Source organism: Bombyx mandarina, chromosome 21, assembly GCF_030267445.1.
Source record: "Bombyx mandarina strain Sakado chromosome 21, ASM3026744v2".
Classification (NCBI taxonomy): domain Eukaryota; kingdom Metazoa; phylum Arthropoda; class Insecta; order Lepidoptera; family Bombycidae; genus Bombyx; species Bombyx mandarina.
Window position 1 is genome coordinate 8,730,223 of NC_143227.1, and position 19,085 is coordinate 8,749,307.

The window sequence follows — 19,085 nt, forward strand, 5'->3', positions numbered from 1 at the left end:
TACAGCTAGTCTATATATATAAAAATGAAACCCGTTTTCCGTTGTCACGACATAACATGAAAACGGCTTGACCGATTTGGCATATTTTTTTTTTGTAGTTTTCTAATACTCTGTACAAGGTTCTTACGGAAACAAATATTAAGAAAATCTCTCACAAATATTGAAAAATATACATTTAATTTTGCATATTTATTTGTGAACTATTCCACGCGGACGAAGTCGTGGGCAAAAGCTAGTTCTTTATAAAGTTCGAAATTGTTGTGAAGGACGAGCGTCTGATATCAAGTTACGTCATTAAATAAATATCACTTATAAGTAAACCTTACCTTGCTTTTCGTCGAATTATTTAAAAAATTCGTGGCTCTCAAAGTTATAAATATCATTATTGTATGAGTTGTTAAAGCGATCATTAGTGAGTTTTCGATATTTGCGACCTATTTGCAATAACGCTGAAATATTCATAATTATCCTATTCTATTCTACTTGAATTTCTTTTTAATGGCCACTTAAAAAAAATTCAGTATATATTAATTTTCAAAGGGCATATCCAAATTTTTTAAATATAAATTAAAAAATATTTCATAGTGACGGTGGGGACTCTGAAGCCTCAACAAGTCCTCGTGTTTGGCCCACTAAAACTATTTTGTACGAGTAAGACTAGACATGACGTCTACATGGATACTATCATATAAATATATATTTCGCTTTTATGTGACAAAACTATTTTCTATTGAACAGACTCATAAAAAACGGCCACTTTATTTATAAATATGTTATATATTTTTTTATTGTTTAGATGGGTGGACGAGCTCACAGCCCACCTGGTGTTAAGTGGTTACTGGAGCCCATAGACATCCACAATGTCAATGCGCCACCCACCTTGAGATATAAGTTCTAAGGTCTCAAGTATAATTACAGCGGCTGGCCCACCCTTCAAACCGAAATGCATTACTGCTTCACGGCAGAAGTAGGCAGGGTGGTGGTACCCACCCGCGCGGACTCACAAGAGGTCTTACCACCAGCAATTACGCAAATCATAATTTTGCAGGATATATTATATTTATATCTTAAGAATACTGTAATTTAAATAACAAAACTAAAAACAGATTCAGGAACAACAAAAACGATTCGCGTAGTAGTGAAACTTTCCCCCCCAGGTTGTTGTTAAATATCTGATGTAGGTAAATGAAATAACATTTTTTGCCTAGTACAAGCTTAACAGGCGGTATTGGACACTTAGCGTAGCACCATTCACGGGAATGGGCAATCTTCTGTGTGGTTTCCGCTGTGAGTGCTCCCTGAATAGTGTCCAAATTGCTAGTGAAGAGCTGAGTCATTCGCGCGTGGATTACTGGCGATTCACTTCATCTAACTTCGCTCACATTTTATCCGCGCTCGTGAAAGAAAAACTGCCAAAGGTGGGGGGAAGCCGTTCCAGTTTTTTCGTGTTATTTTCCTCTTTATTTTCGCGTTGGTACATAATAAAGATTAACGAGCTACTTACGAATTTATTAAATATAAAAATAATTGAACGAAAATGTCGAACAAATTGGAATTCTGTTAGAGATGATAAATAAATTCTTTGCATGTAGATTTTAGAGTTTCGTAGCAAATGCCCAAAAAACAGAAATCACATGAGGAATTGTTTGAGATGATCCCTTCATCTCCTTTTTATCATCGCACCTCCCGCCATCGGAGCAGAGTTCATCCATATTATCTGGAACCGCTGAGTTCATCGACAGTGCGTTTCCGTACCATCCGGCTATGGAATGAGCTCCCCTCCAGGGTGTTTCCCGAGCGCTATGACATGTCCTTCTTCAAAAGAGGCTTGTGGAGAATATTAAGCGGTAGGCAGCGGCTTGACTCTGCCCCTGGCATTGCTGAAGTCCATGGGCGACGGTAACCACTCACCATCAGGTGGGCCGTATGCTCGTCTGCCTACAAGGGCAATAAAAAAAAACATAGCTTTGTCGTGTCCTAGTGGCCAGCCTATAGACGAAATTTAAAACTCACTAAAACTGGATCTAATAAGATCACTACACAAGAGGGAACGTAAAATCGAAATCAAGAATGGAAAAAGTTCAAATGCAAGGCTTGGATATTGTTGAATAACACTCAAAAATTTGTTCTGAATTGAGTTTTTGTTCAACAAATACTTATTGCGATATGCACTTGAAAATTATACCTGGGAACTTTCTGAAGATCTATAATCTGGTCGAAAGTTTTAAGAAAGGTTCTTACGAAAACGGCTCAAGCAAAATATGCTGATTGAGTTGTATGATATTTCTGACTACACTTTGACGCTTAAGTTAGAAGTTTAGTTTCTAATTTAAAATGCTAGCCTTCGCCCATTTCGTATTTTTTTTACACGTATGCTGGTTCTTTATCGTATGGTACTGTTCACAATGTCACCAATATCATATACCAAATGTTAATAAATCATCTGGTCTACCATAAGCGCTCGTGAAACACACTTCATGCTCTCTAAGCTAGGGTTTTGGTAAACAATAATAGTCACAAAAACACCGATCTGAATTTACATAGCATCTTGCATCAAAACCCTTGCGTTCTGTTATCTCCTATATCCCCGAGTATTCAGAAATCACAATACGCTCAGAGAAAGAGTCGCCGTAATCTCAATAATACAATCTGCAAAACAACGACAATACTATTTGATTCTGCACCGAGTTCAATTCCGCTTGATCTAGGCTTGACCCATAAAAACTTCAGCGTGGAGAGAGAAAGAATCGTCGAGAATATCCAGTTATATCCAGTTAGTTGTCTCCGCCACGGTTTAAACTGAAGAAAGTTTTTAAACCCGCCAGCAGAGAATCGCCTCGAATACAAATTCGAATTGAGTCGCGCGATGTGACCGCATTAAGCAATGAAAAAATGCGCTGACAATTAGTTCTGCGGAGAGCGACGTCACAAAGCAATTTTCGTGCCTAATTGTGGTAAATGAATTATTCTTATTTTGGTTTGTTGCGGTGTTCGGAATTTTCGTATAAATTATTCATCATTATATGTATTAAATTAAATTATTTTCTAACATTATGTAAACAGTTATTTTTAAATAAATAACGGAAAATACTTTAGCATATACCCGTAATAAAATATGTTCAAAGCAGGTACGTCACATTCTTTCAACCCTTTCCGACATTAAAATGACCACAACCCTTCAGTTTAGGATAGCAATGAAATCCTTTAAGCGCTACCCATTAAATTCATAAAATAGCATAATTTATAGAGGATTACGTCGAAAATTATAAAGATGAGAGGATGAGAGTATTACGCCGAAGTTCAAATGAGTGGTTATTACTGCGCCTTTAAAGCATCTGGCATACAGATGAGAGAAACATTATTTAAAAATCACAAAAATGATATAACTATTTAATTCCTCAGCTGCTCACTGGTAACGCCCGGATAGTGTTTTGTAAGTTGATAAATATTTTCAATGGAAATTTACGTAGCACCATAGTCATTAAAATATGGGCAAATTAAATCTGAATAGGTCGACTGATAACTCCTTACGTGCAAAGATCAAGTGTTACTTTCTATCTGGTAGTACTAGAAACACAGTTCGTTTATTGGGTGCTCAAAATCACACACGTTAAAAAGTCGTCGTGACCTAAAGGTTAAGAAGGCGGGTACCAATACTTCTAATGAAACACGTACTCAACAAATGTTCACGATTGAGTTCCACGGTGAAGGAATAACATCGTGTAATAAAAATCAAGTCCGCAAAATTATAATACGCGTAATTACTGATGGTAGGATCTCTTGTGAGTCCGCGCGTTTAGGCACCACTATCCTGCCTATTTCTGCCGTGAAGCAGTAATGCGTTTCGGTTTGAAGGGTGGGGCAGCCGTTGTAACTATACTGAGACCTTAGAACTAATATCTCAAGGTGGGTGGCGCATTTACTTTGTAGATGTCTATGGGCTCTAGTCACCACTTAACACCAGGTGGGCTGTCAACTCGTCAACCCATCTAAGCAATAAAAAAATAGAAAAAACACATTTTAACATATTCGGTGTGCCTTAGAAACTGTAATAGAAGAGACACTAACAAAATATTTGTAATTTTTCCTAGTTACTACTGAAGTTGTTAGTTCTTCGTCGCTCTATTGTAGCGTATATTGACATCAATTAAGAAAGATCTTTTGTTTTGTTTAGGTATCCTGGATTCGAAAACGAGACCTGCACATTCTCACGGTCGGCGTCCACACGTACAGCAGTGACGCACGTTTTGCCGCATTACACGCCGACGGCTCCGACGAGTGGACGCTGCGAGTGTCGCCAGCGCAGCCGCGCGACTCCGGCGCCTATGAATGTCAAGTCTCAACTGAACCTAAAATCAGTCTCTCCTTTCGACTCACGGTTGTCGGTGAGTTCATTGATGACAACGACTATGCGTATTTTTTTTATTTTTTTATTGCTTAGATCGGTGGGCGAGCTCACAGCCCGCCTGGTGTTAAGTGGTTACTGGAGCCCATAGATATCTACGACGTAAATGCGCCACCCACCTTGAGATATAAGTTTTAAGGTCTCAAGTTTAGTTACAACGGCTGCCCCACCCTTCAAACCGAAACGCATTATTATACATGACTTAAATATCGCTTCGCAGTCTCAGTTGCTGTAGAAGAACTATCACACTTCTACTCTGCGAAGCACTGCTCTTGCTAGGGTTAGTGTTAGTAACGTCGTCAGGTTTAAGCTCCGTGAGCTCACCTACTGGTTAGGTTACGCTGACATAGCCTCTCAAGGCTATCTTAGCTTAGATGGGAAAAAAAGAGATGTGTGGTGCCGTGAGACACCGGATAGAAACGAAGTTCCTTATTATAAAAATATTAATTTTAAGTTCTATTCGAGGTATAAAGAAAATAATTATTCGGGTATACATTTTTTAGTATAATTTTTTTATTGATAAAAATAACAATAATGAAATTGATGTCAGAGAAATTAAATATTGTTATTTTAAACAAAACTTAATTATACTCAATAATCACATGAATAGAAAAAACAAAAAAATAAGAAAAGATATTGATTTCTAAATTTTCTATTATAATTATTAAAATAATAATAATCGTCATGACGTAGACTACATTAGACACTGTATAGCCATCATACTAAGACTATACATAAATAATAAAAATCTTACGTTACGGACGTTTTTCCCGGTTACCCCTCCGCATCGTCCCATAAGGAACTTCGTTCCAAAAAAAACACTCCTAAGACTGGAACACGTGAATGCTTCGCGGCTGAAATAAGCAAATTGTTTCACGATTTTTTCGGCGGGGAGGGCTTATTTGCCCCCCCTCTCATTCTCATCACAGTAACTTCTGAGTAGTCAAGATACACAGCTGCAACCACACAAAAAAACTCTGAACTAACTTAACGTTCAGGTAGCCTGAGGGAAAAATAACTTTCTCTTCGATCCCGCAACTAACATAACCAGAAGTCAATAGGGACCGTAAAAGTATTGATACATAATTCCCTCTCATTTACCGTCAGAAGTTATCAAAAAAGACTGTATTATTCGTCCTCGAATAATAAATACAGTTAAAACATAAAAACATCAGTTACAACTACTAATATAATAATAAATATTTTTAAAGTAATTTTTAAAGTTTATTTATTACAATAACCATGACTCATTATGTAGTAAATCTCTTAAAACTGAGTTTTTTTTTAACGATTAGCTGGTATTAAGTAACAATTATGTATGTATAATTAAAATAAATAAATTTTCAAATCACTGCTGCACCATCCCATGAGTAAGGGCACAACAGCGATCCACATATACACATATATAAAAAGTAGTCAACCTAAAATTCGGTTTGTACTACACGTTTTAGTACAAGTATGAGAAACGAATGCTTATTATATCGAAGGGAGAAACGCTATTTGGAGTAAGCGACTTTTTTGCACCTTAACAGGGGAGCCATTTATAATTTTGGTAGGTATATATAATAATTTAAGGTGGGTGGCGCATTTGCGTTATAGATCTCTATGGGCTCCAGTAACCAATTAACACCAGGTGGGCTGTGAGCGCGTTCACCCACGTAAGCAATAAAAAATAAAAAATAAACATTTTGACAAAATGTCACAACAAAATAATATAAATATATTCTTCAGCTATTTGAATTGCGTAAACTTAATTGACGTTCAGTTAAAAAGATCTAATTGTTGATACTAATAACAATTAAAATGGACATTTAATTACAAAGATAAATATCGCATATTAATAGTCATTACTTAAACCGGTATATGTATAGAAAGCCAGCAGCTGCTAGTTAAAATAATGTACAGTGAACTTATCAAATAGTCGAACATAAAATTCATAAGAAAGCAAGTCGTTAAAAAGCAAAGAATACTTCGATCATTACTATTGTTGATCGAAGAAAGAATATTATAAATTTTTTCTTATACTATTATTATTCGCAAAACAAGATACTTCATTGTTATGTAAGCTCGAGTCAGTCTACTTCTTTGTTTTTTACTCGCCATTTAAATTGTTCTTCATTTTGTATACTTGTGAAATTTTCGGGAATATTTTTTTTTCTCCCTCCCGTAACTCGGGAAGTTTCTTGTTCAGTGAAAAACTTTCCAGGAATATAAAAGCATATGATTATATTCTTTGTAAACAGCCTTTGTTTCAATATTCCAAAGAGTTAGTGAAAGCATTATTATAAACGAATTTTTTGTTTGTTTATTTGAGATATAAGCAATAAAAAAAAAGATAAAAGAGAATAATAAGAGATTACAGAAGTATTGTATGGATATGATATTCAATTATACAAATTGATGATTGAATTGATGATTGATTGAATATAATTCTACGGTCATTTCAAGTGCCCTGTCTATTTCTACTACATGAGATCAAAGTCTCAAGTGCATTGTGTCCTTCCATCAAAAACAAAGGCTTTTTCGTGATAGATATAGGTAGCATGCGGGAGCTATGATGGCTCACAATACACCTTAAAATGACTAGTAAACATAATTAACACGATGCTTACATAGCTTGACCTTACGCGTGTAGGAAAGCATGCATGACGCGCTTAGATGCGGCGCCTCACGAGCGTTACACAACTTCGCCTAATTCATTCTCACACTCAGATATTTATTTATTTATAACTTTAAATACTAGATAGTATAAAGGCGGACTTAATGCCATAGGCATTCTCTGACAGTCTACCTTACGGGGATGCAGAGATGAACTTTGGAAGGTGTAGTGTGATAATGATATTACTTAAACATATATAACATTCATAATATTTATACATACAAATACTCCTACTTAAATCAATACATATCGACGCTTGAAAGGCAAACGTGACTAAGCGACAATGCGTGAACTTTACAGTAATTACTAATTTAAAGTTGAAATACCTGAAAAAAATTATACTTTAACGAATCTAGCTGTAGGATTGAAATGATTTTAATAGACCTAGAAATATATATTTTTTGCGCATCGAATATGGTTATTGCCTATCATTTATGTACAATGCAGTTATTGTCGCTTCGTCACGTTTGCCTTTCAAGCGTCGATATACATAAATACATATATATAAAATTACATATAAATAAATATTCACAATCAGATGACTCTGCTAACTCTCTGAGAAATAGTTCTCGAACCCTCGTCTTAAACGCTTCACGTGTATTTATAAATATATAGATATATATACGTATATTTACAAAACGTACGTGTTTTCAACAGTGTCAAAGGCCGAGATATTATCGGGACCCGAGCTGTTCGTCAGGGCCGGTTCAGACATCAATCTCACTTGTGTCGCGAAACACGCCCCTGACCCACCGAGGTAAGAATTATGCGACCAACCTTATACCTTAGCCTTAATATAACTTTGGATTTAAATAGAAAATACTAGAAGTTTTATATATATATACTCTCCGTTGTACGATAAATTCTCATTGAAATTGGGTTCAGCGCTCTCAGTAAGTAGTAAAAAACACTTGTGATGGGAATGACTCGTCACTTTCCTTAATACCTTAGATATATTTCTGAGGATTTGATCAGAGTTGCATAGTTTAAAGTGCACAATATGGTATGTAAAGATCGACATGGGAATCAGCTATGAATGAATGAAGGATGAACCGAAAGCAATGTTATTTTACTTACTAAGTATAGCACTTATCGTTTGAATATACATATATTTCGTCAACCAGTGTTTTTTTTAATGCTTAGATGGGTGGACGAACTCACAGTCCACCTGGTGTTAAATTGTTACCGAAGCCCATAGCATCTATAACGTAAATGCCGCCACCCACCTTGAAATATGACTTCCTAAGTCTCAGTATAGTTACAATGACTGCCCCATACTTCAAACCGAATTACTTTGTCACGGCTAAAATTGGCAGAGCGGTGGTACCTACCCGTGCGGACTCACAAGAGGTCCTACCACCAGTATTTACGCAAATTTTAATTTTGCGGTTTGATTTTTATTGCACGATGTTATTTCTTCGCCGTGGAAGTCAATCGTGAACATTTGCTAAATATGTATTTCATTAGCAAAATTGGTACCCGCCTACGGGGTTCGTACATCGTTGCATCGCTACATACGAATGCACCGGACGTCTTATCCTTTAGGCCACGACGACTTCAATTAGTTACGTAAGCTACGTAAAAGACGGCTCATGGACAGCTTTCCATCCGGATAGTTCTCTGATTTATAATTGTGATACATGGCGTGTAATAAAAGGTAGGCAGCGGCTTGACTCTGCCCCTGCTATTGCTGAAGTCCATGGGCGACGATAACTACTCACCATCAGGTGGGTCGTATGCTCGTCTGCCTACAAGGGCAATAAAAAATAAATAAATAAACCTTGTTAAAATAGAAAATTTCGAATCAGTTTCTATTTGTGTTAACTATCACAAAATCTACTTGTACAATAGTGTAAAGAACGTTGTTCGTTTTCTTAAACAATACCAGGACTCCCGATATAGTTTAATTAAAAAAGGAAATTTACACTGAACTATCAAATGCCTTACTAAAATTTGCCAGTACACTTAAATATGTGTTCAACTGTGTGTGACTGGCTACATGTTTGTATTTATTTGCATATGATTCTAGTACCCACTGAATTTTTATGAGTTATAATGTCAAGAGAAACGATGTTTTTTCCGGTTTAAGAACGACAAAGTATAAGATAAGAAGGTTTATTAATGAGTTCCACCTCACATATAAGACTCCGTTGCATATTCCGGAATGGTCTCCCCTTTCCGCACGCTGATGAGATGCTGCATCCTTAATGTATTCTCATAGCGTCAAGAAAAATAGGTAATTCCATTTCATAATCTTTAAAAGCTTTCCCGTAAGTTTATAGTGAATCTCAAAGCGAGTTTAAGAATACATCGATTCATGAACGGTACCAGCGATATTTTTGTTCAATATTTTGTAGATAAATATGTAGAAAAGTAATGAAATATGTATGACATAACATAGTTCAAGCTACACGACAAAATTATCAGCAAAACTGATAATTCACTCACTGATGTACTGAATTCATTACGAAATTTTCAGCGTTAGGTATCCTGACTTTGTAGCCATACATCAAAGACAAGTCAAGAGCCGAGCCTTAAAGAACCACTTCAAATTTCTTATTTCGAAAAACAAAAGGACGCGCCGCCCTTATTCTTTAATTTCGGAGTGTGCTCGTAAAATAAAACAACATTTCTTCCCCTTTATTGTTCTGTAACTTTATAGAGCAATACCTCTCTCACTTTACTATACGAGATCATCTAATCACGATAATTGACACAACCCTTGGCGTACGGTAGCTATGGCCATTTATTCGAGAAATTAAAGGATCGGACTCGCTCACATTTATGTTTACTCCTTGCGGCAACTAGTGATTTCGCATATGAAATTTTAAACTTGTCTTACGGAGTCTACGGAGATTAATAAAAGCGTTGCCCTCTTTTTTTAAATTCTCTAAATTTCTTAAATACCTCGCATAACGGTTCTCGTCAAGTATTAAAACGCTAATATACGTAGAAGCTCTTAGCAAAAACAAACATTAAAAGCATCATTACACGAAATCGCTTAGCGTCACGTAGCAGCTAAAACATTATGACGACCTTTTCAACTTTGTACGATATGAAAACGAATTTGATTTTATGAATTCAAAACATTTTAAATATATACACTAGATCTTATTAAAAACGTCTTAAATTGAAAAACTTTTTGATTTATTTATCTTATACCTTTAAACGAGCAATTCTTGTATATTAATATATACTTATATAATCTGAATCTCGGAAACGGCTTCAACGATTTTCATAAATTTTAGTATACAGGGATTTCAGGGGCGATAAATCCTTCTAGCTACGATTTATTTTCAGAAAATGTTGTTTTATTCGTGTTTTCAATAATCAACTCTTCCTGACATCTATTGGCCAATAATAATACTATTTTTCTTAATTGAGGGCAACTAGCCGCTTTAAAGACACAACAAGATGGCGTTATCAAAAAAAAAACAGAGCAAAGCTCGGTCATCATCTAGTATGTTTTACACAACATGACGCTCTAATTACATTTCACCTGAATTCAAGTTGCAGACAAAATCACAATATCAGTTTTAAAATACATATAATTTCGGACTAAATGTATTATTTGCAAGTGATTTCTATGCATTGTTCGAAGGAAACTTTTAATTCGAAATACTACGGAATGTTAAAGGGAAAGAAGATTTATTGAGCGGGAATTTTTGGACGATATCCGAGGTCCTTCAATTTAAATATTGATGCGGTGTAACATTTTTATTTAGAAATATCATGCGCCGCGTATAGTAGTACCTCCGGTTGTAAAAATGTACGCAAACATGATATGTCCTTCTATAAAGTTTCTAATAAAACCAGGGATCGACTGCCAATATCCAGATTGTATGTAAGATATGTCCGAGGCCTTTATTTACGGTATTCGCGAGTACCCTTTTATGAAGAATTTGTTTTTTTTTCTTGTCGAAATGATATTATGCAAAACGTGAAAAGGAAGTTTGTTGGATTTGCATAATAATAATATTTTAGTGCTTGTTACGCACGTATCGGTTTTTCTTACTTAAGTGCTTACTAGAAACAGTAGAGACCTTTTTTTATTGCTATCACTCGCCAGCCAAATAAAAATACAGGCCGATGTGTGATAAATATTATAGTGACCGTCCCTCATAGGTGTTGTCCATGCTAGTCACCTTAGTTTATTCTGAAGCTGATTACTGGCAATGCACTATGGATAAACGCATTGATCCCAATGAAAAATCCACGAAATTTTGAACCCAATAATTCGATTGCTGAGAGTCCTCAAAATTGCGTCGCGATGAGAAATTGATTCTTTTTCGTATTAAGTATACATTTTTTACTATGCCTCGCAAGTATTAATCAAAGACTGTGACGTTTATGACTAAGCCAATCACATTGGCATTTAGTCCATTAATTTTTAAAAGCCTCGTGTTTGCTTCTGACGCCATAACGAATGAATACTGGAGCTATTTATTTATATTTTAAAACTAATAATGTAATACAAATTAGACGATATAAAAAATGGTGCGAAAGAATTTGACTTAAAAAAAAAACCTAATAATACCAAAGAAAATCGAATTTTTATTTTATAAAGGGGCAAAATTCGAATCCTCCAGAACGTAATAGAATTTTCCGATTCTTTTCGCAAGAACGAAAACTCAATTACGAAGGTTATCAAAGACGATATCTTTCAGCTTTATTTACTGGTACCGAGGCGAGCAGGTGGTAAATTACGCACAGCGAGGGGGCATCAGCGTAGAAACAGAACAGCGGACGAGAACAAGTCGACTCCTCATAGCAAGGGCCTCGCCGCATGATTCAGGGAACTACACTTGTGCACCGAGTAGTTCTGGTAAGACTAAGTTCTTTTTTTTATGGGATTTTATGACCTGGTAACTAAGACCTTTAATCTTATTTTAATTAATATTGTTATTTTTATGAAAAATAGATAATATTGAGTGAAATGAATTGAAATGAAGATGATTAATTTGAGACATTAATCAACTGGAATGAAATGAAATGAAATGAGGTGAAATAATATGGGATGAAATATAATCTTAGTAAAATGGTGGTCATTTACTGAGATTTTTTTTGAGTGGACTTTTTGGTGGATCCCGAGACGCTCGTTCAGCGGCTTTGTTTCATTTCCCCACATTTGTGCACTTTCACAGATACTAAACAGTTAATAAACCACCATTATTACACATTTACACCTGAAGAAACACTAAATAGACAAAATAAAACAAATCACACAACCTCACTCCTCGCGATCCCGCCAAAAAGTCCCTAAGTTATTTTTTATTGCACTAAATGGATAGATGACCTCAGAATCTACCTGTTGTCCAGTACTTAATAAAATCTATAGAACCAAAACCAGAATGCGACTCACCTTCAGACATGAGAACTAAGTTTCAATTGTATTAAAACAGTGAATGTCTTATCTTCCGAACCGCAAGAAGAAAGACGGTACTATGTACCTAAGTAGACTGGAAATTGGCTGTCCCACTTTCTATCCAGAAAGATCGACTGCTCCGCGGCAGAAATTAGCAAGATTACTACACTACATTAGTAAACTTGGTACTCTTCTCGGCAGGCTCATAGTGTACCTTGCCAACAGAAATGTGATCGCATTATGCTGATATAATACTTGAAGGAGGTTGCTACCTATTCTTCTATCCCCCCCACGTGAAGAAATGTATTGGCGCTATTCCAGGCGACACGACACAATCAAAATTTGTGATTGAGTACTAGAAACTGGTAGTAACAATAACATTATACATTGCTTAATAAGCAGTACTATCAAATATTCTAGAAATAAATTCTTAGAAACGGAACCATCGTAAATAAAATACAATATTGATTTATATTTTATGTATAAATAAATAAAGGTGTTTTCCAACAAACTTAACTTTTCGAATACAATAAGTTTGTATGTTCAACAATCACAAATGACAGTCATGAAACTTGTCGCTTTTAATCGTAAACAGAATTAAATGGAAACAATAAATAGACTTAGTGATTTTTTCCATGTATTCGCGCTGCCTAGTCATAATTAGGTGTTTTTTTTTATGATTGAGGGATTACTGGTGGCCCGGAGGCCTTTCCAGTTTCACAAGGACAAGTGGGTAAGCAAGGGCTCAGCCAGGAGGGGCGGGATTTTCTAACAGCTAACCGAACGCCTCCAAGGGAGATCTAACAACTCAAGAGTAGCTGCTTCGCGAATGAATCTACTACCGGATCGGAATCGCGACCCGCTGAGAAGATCCGGGGAGAAAATCAGCAGGCTGATGTTTAGGTTAGGTTGCACGTCGAACTCTTTTCCGAGTTCGACGAGAAAATTACGTGACTAAATATCATGTTAAAATATCAAAAAGACTGCAAATAAAAATGAAAATTAGTAGATATTAGACGAATAAAATTTCGAGAACTATTACGTTACTCAAATGTTAGACACCCTCAACAGGACGGAGCGGTGTTTACGACTGGACAATGCCTTGTGCTTTGCAAAGCAAAAATTTGTACTGCTGCCATCTATGAGTTGGAGCCCCCAAAATACTAGCTAGACTTTCATTTCGTTTTATACCGAAGAGAAATGTTTAGCCGTTCTCACATATCGTTCGGTTTCTCCAGGTCTACGGAAGGAACTTTACGGACTTTTTACGATTCTCTCAGTATGTTCTATGGGGATTTCACTCTGAGATGAGTACCCTGGGCAGTACGCCTGACACTGGCTTATCCATACTATCTGAAATCACTTCATCCAATTTGAAAAGAATTGTACCCTCCACGGTCAAGTTACATTGGTAATCAGCTTTACGTTAAACCCGATTAACATGCCAAATTTAACTAAAATCGCGATTAAACAGCGCCATAATATTTCATCATAAACATGTACAAAACTACAGGGCTAAATGATAGCCCTGCAATTGTATCAAAGGATTCATCATGAAACCAATTAAAAGTTTCAAACTACGAAAATAATTTTAATTTCCCTCAAGTCCGCATTAAGCGATATAACATTAATGACTTTTTGTGGTCGAATTACTTAACGAAATTATTTTGTATTTTGCACAAAGTTAAATTGGGCTAGTACTCACTCACAATTATTGATGTATAGCTCTTTTATTTGAACACGAACGCGTATAGTAATAGTCCAATTAATTCGACAACACTACTAAAGTATCAACACAGCACACTGACGTTTTTTATTAATTATATAAATCATATATTTACTTACAAGACACCTGTATAATTTCTTTCTTCATTTCAAAGTTATTCACAGAGAACCCCGACTAATTAAATTAAAATTAAATAACAATGTTATCTATATATTAATACGTAAAGCAAAACTTTGTATCCCTTTTTACGAAATTTGCGCGGACGGAGGATTATGAAATTTTCTACACTTATAGAGAATATAGAGAAGAAGTGCATAATGCTAATTTTTTTTTTAAATAATGCATAAAACATACATTAAATCAATAAAGAAAACATTACACACACTACATACCATGTATTTGACGCACACACGCAAGCATACTATTTATTGTCAAACTTTTGTTCTTGACGTCTGTGGTCAAATTGAGAATAGATTAAATATTGTTTGTCTTTATATTTTTTATAGTGTAGCCTTGGCGAAATTTGTGATTATAGAAGTATAAAATATAATCATAATAGTGTACAAACTTACAATTCCAATTAATTATTGTCGAATTTCGACTACTGCGGGACCTCTAGTGTAACTTAATTAAACGTCGACTACTAAGTACCAGAGCAAAAAGAAAAAATTTACAATAAAAATCACTTAGTATTAAATATAGTGCTTAAAAATAAATCATTCAACATCAAGCAATTACGATGTTTGATTAAAACTTAAATTGTATCTTTCTTTTGAACTGTCTTCCCCAAAGTGTTTATGTTACCTTTTTATTTTTCCTCTAGATAGTGTACTTACATTTTATACTGTGTACACAGAATCGGCCTCAGTGATAGTCCACGTGCTGAGTGGGGAAAGACCAGCAGCAATGCAGAGTTCGGGATCAACGCCTCCGTCTTTGAACAACGGTATCCTCGTCACCGCGGTTGCAATCACCACTCTCGGCAGACCACGGGTGCTCCTTCTCTTCAGCCTCCTGATCATCATCACTTACTTCTTTATCGCACATTTATTAGCCGTCATAAAAGCAACCATTACTCTAAAGAATAAAACGATTTTTACAATGTCTTCAAGATGACCAATTAGCGTTTACGCGTCTTCCAATAAGTTCTGAACAACGAGGAAGTTATATGATAATATCTACTATAGTTTATAAAACTTATAATAAAACACGCTCCGTGCATTCCACTCGTTAAAAGAAAACTATCCCAATCTCGATGAGATCATTTGCTACCATGTAGAATTCCACCTGTCGAGTTCATCCTTTGACCATAACGATATAACCTATTGTATTTTCTTCTGATGTACACACATTTGATGTTTAACAATATTTATTAAAACTACAATAGAGTAAGCAGATGAAACTAGAATTGAATGATTCTGATACAAACACGCATACATGATGAGACGTATATATTCGTGAAAATGTTAAGAAAATGTAAAGTATATAAAGGAACAATGCGAACAAAATATTCGTACCTATATATTTTGACAATGTTGTCTTTAAATTGAGAGGCTTTAGCATTGCAAATACAACGATTTAAATAAATAAGCTTAAACTTTTCTTCGAAAATTAACGGCATTGTTGTCGATTCAACGAATCCATTCTTATATATTACGTACCATTATTTTTTTGAAGTAAATTTCTTTATAAAAGATCTTTATATCAAGTAATAGTTCTGATTGAATTATAGGTCTGTGGATTTATTGTTATGTTTCGCGAGTCGTAGACATAATTAATGTAGCGTTTATATTTTTTTTATTTTATCATAATCGATGTTTCAAATTGTTTATAGATTTCGTAAATTGAGCCAATAGCTAATCTAATCGCGCAATCAGTAGGCAATCGACAGTCGATAATATTCGTATTTTTTTTGTCCAACTACCTTCAATCGTTGTCTTACTCCGGTGCCGGGATTACGGCCGAATCGATTTCGTTGTGCCGTAACCGAGTGAGCCCCGATTCAATCGAAGGGAGAGCCTTATCTACGCGTTACGTATCTTAGCTCGGTTGCTCTCTTAACCACATTATTTGCGTTCTATCAAGCCGGATAAACAAATCCTCGAGTGCTCTGAACCTTACTCCACGCTCATCGAGCTGTTAATCCCTTTGCGATCTTATTCTTTGTTTATTGTTTCGTGTTATAACGACTTTAGTTCCTTAATAAAAGAAATGATCTCTAATGATCTCTAAATTTTACATTAGAATTTCAAAATTATTTATTTATTTTATTGCTTAAATGGGTGGACGATATCACGGCCCACTTGGTGTCGAGTGAGTGGTTACCGGAGCCCATAGACATCTACAACATAAATGTGCCACCCACCTAGTTCTAAGGTCTCAAGTATAGTTACAACGGTTGCCCCGCCCTTCAAACCGAAACGCATTACTGCTTCACGGTAGAAATAGGCGGGGTAACATAGATACGAAAAATAACATACGAATACAACACTCAAGAGACGAACTGAACTACTTTAACTGAATTCTTCAAATTCTCATTCAAAAGTTTATTGAGAAGATCTGTTTGATTACTTAAATTGTGAACTTACTGGATTGATGAAATGCAATCGTAAATGCGAAATTTATTGCAATGACTCAATTACGGAATCGTTTCATCCTCAAACGATACCATCCTCGGTGCGCTCACTCGGGAAACGAGTTCGCAATTTATCCGGCTACCCCTTCATATTTTTCATAAATAACGATTTGAGGAGTACCTCGCTCATAGGAACACGCTTTGAGCAATCTATAAAATGACTTCTCCGTATAAAACTCATATTTTCGCTGTGATTTAGAGACGAATCTATTTGTATCTAAAGGAATATAGAAAAAACTCTTCAACTGATAGTTTCTGTGGTAACAGACGAAGAAAGTAAAATTAGTTTTTATTAGTTGTAATGAAATCTGCGACTCAATACAACACTGATTACTTATGAGAACAGTTTGATTAAAAACATAATAGCTTCGCAGTTTTCTCTCATGCTTATTTGATTCAAATCGTAAGCATTACTAAATCTGTCTTTCACCATGTCTTACTTCGTTAATATCTAATACAAAATATTTACAATGTTGATGATGTTTACAAATTTAAAGTCCTCAAAGAAATAAGGACGCTTAATCAATTAATTGCTGCATGTTTTTTTAAGCCTCGCAAAGTAATCTTGCAAACTTCCGACATTTTAAAAGCATTTCTCCATTCTTTGTTACCAAATGTCGTTCGAACAAAGTCTGTGGCGTAATAAAAAGACTTTGTCAAAGTCTACGGTCGGGGTTGTTTTATTGCCAAAATAAAGGCGTTGCTCGCGAAAACTTCGCCAGTGACGAGAAGCGGATTAACTAGACACCGAAGTATTATCATCCAAGTTCATTTGATACGGAATCTGCCAGATTGGCGCGGGTACAGCTTTCGGCGAGTTTTGTTTTATTGTCCTTTTGTCTTTGTCACAGTTTACTTCCCGATATTTATATTGACATGAGAAAAAAATCATCTCTTCGAAGAAACTTATTGATCAAAGAGATTTTGTTAAATGTTAATGTTTGAAGACCATGCGCTTAAAAAAATTCTTTAAAGACGAATAAAAATCTTTCGGAGATTAATCTCGAGTCAAAGACGAAACAATCTTTAGTCTGTATTTTTTTTTTGTAGATTGTAAATATGGACTATCTTAAAGTTGTATCTTTTTATTATAGATAAGAAAACAAAATTATTTTAATAATTTGTGTGTTATCCTCTAAGAATTAAAGTATTTTTTCCAATGTTAGTGTTGTTGTAAATACTAGTGTACTACACTAAAAACAGTCTTGTAAATATAGTACCTGTGTAATATGTAAATAGAAAATCTGAAGTAAAATTTGTAATTTCTTGACAGCCAAAGATACGTTTTGTGTAATTGTCAGAAATGTTAAAATTGTAAAATGTCGCCATAATTAAGGACGTAGTTTACAAAAAGGTTGTGTAATTAAACTATCAAATTGTAGATTATAACTTATGTAAACGAACAATTTATAAATATATAGATATTTAAAAAAATGTTTTTTTTTTGCGGCTGTTGCATGGTAAAGTATTACGACAAATCAAATTATTTTGATTACGCCCTGTCATATCTTTATCGTGGTTACAATAAACATAGATTGTTTTGTCGCCTACAACTGTTTATATAGCACTAGCGACCCGCCCTCGCTTCGCTTCGGAAACATTAAAACACACATGAAACCAAAAAATAAAAATAAAATAAAAATTTAAAAAAGTAGCCTATGTTCATCAGGGACAATGTCGGCTTCTAATGGAAAAAGAATTTTTCAAATCGGTCCAGTAGTTTCGGAGCCTATTCGAAACAAACAAACAAACAAATCTTTCCTCTTTATAATATTAGTATAGATTTGAACAAGAAAATTGAATTAAAATAGACCTATACACCTAAAACAATATTGCTTTTAATTACTATGGGTATTCTTGTTTATTTTCATTGTATTGATAATCATTCACTATTTATCAAATAATATTTCTTTCCATTTACAGATACATTACGTCTAGTTTAGTAATTCATAATTGGAATACCTTGTTATTTTTGTTTTTTTTTATTGCCCTTGTAGGCAGATGAAAATACAGCCTACCTAATGGTGGGTGATTACCGTCGCCCATGGACTTCAGCCAGGGGTAGAGCCAAATCGCGGCCTACAACGTTTTGAGACGTTAATTGTACTTTTTTTTTTTATTGCTTAGATGGGTGGACGAGCCCACAGCCCACCTGGTATTAAGTGGTTACTGGAGCCCATAGACATCTACAACGTAAATGCGCCACCCACCTTGAGATATAAGTTCTAAGATCTCAGTATAGTTACAACGGCTACCCCACCCTTCAAACCGAAACGCATTACTGCTTCACGGCAG

General features: G+C 35.2%; 1 protein-coding gene across 3 annotated transcripts in view; it reads left to right on the top strand.

Annotated features, from left to right (window-relative positions):
* LOC114240339 (zwei Ig domain protein zig-8) overlaps positions 1-18,303 on the top strand; it is a 49,703-nt gene extending 31,400 nt beyond the window's left edge. For all 3 annotated transcript variants that reach the window (XM_028170856.2, XM_089736225.1, XM_089736226.1), the window contains exons 4-7: positions 4,175-4,385; positions 7,722-7,821; positions 11,732-11,889; positions 15,012-18,303. In XM_028170856.2, coding sequence (XP_028026657.2) covers positions 4,175-4,385; positions 7,722-7,821; positions 11,732-11,889; positions 15,012-15,271 — 729 coding nt within the window. In that variant the 3' untranslated portion in view covers positions 15,272-18,303. The remainder of the gene's footprint in view (positions 1-4,174; positions 4,386-7,721; positions 7,822-11,731; positions 11,890-15,011) is intronic.
* Positions 18,304-19,085: the final 782 nt, after the last annotated feature.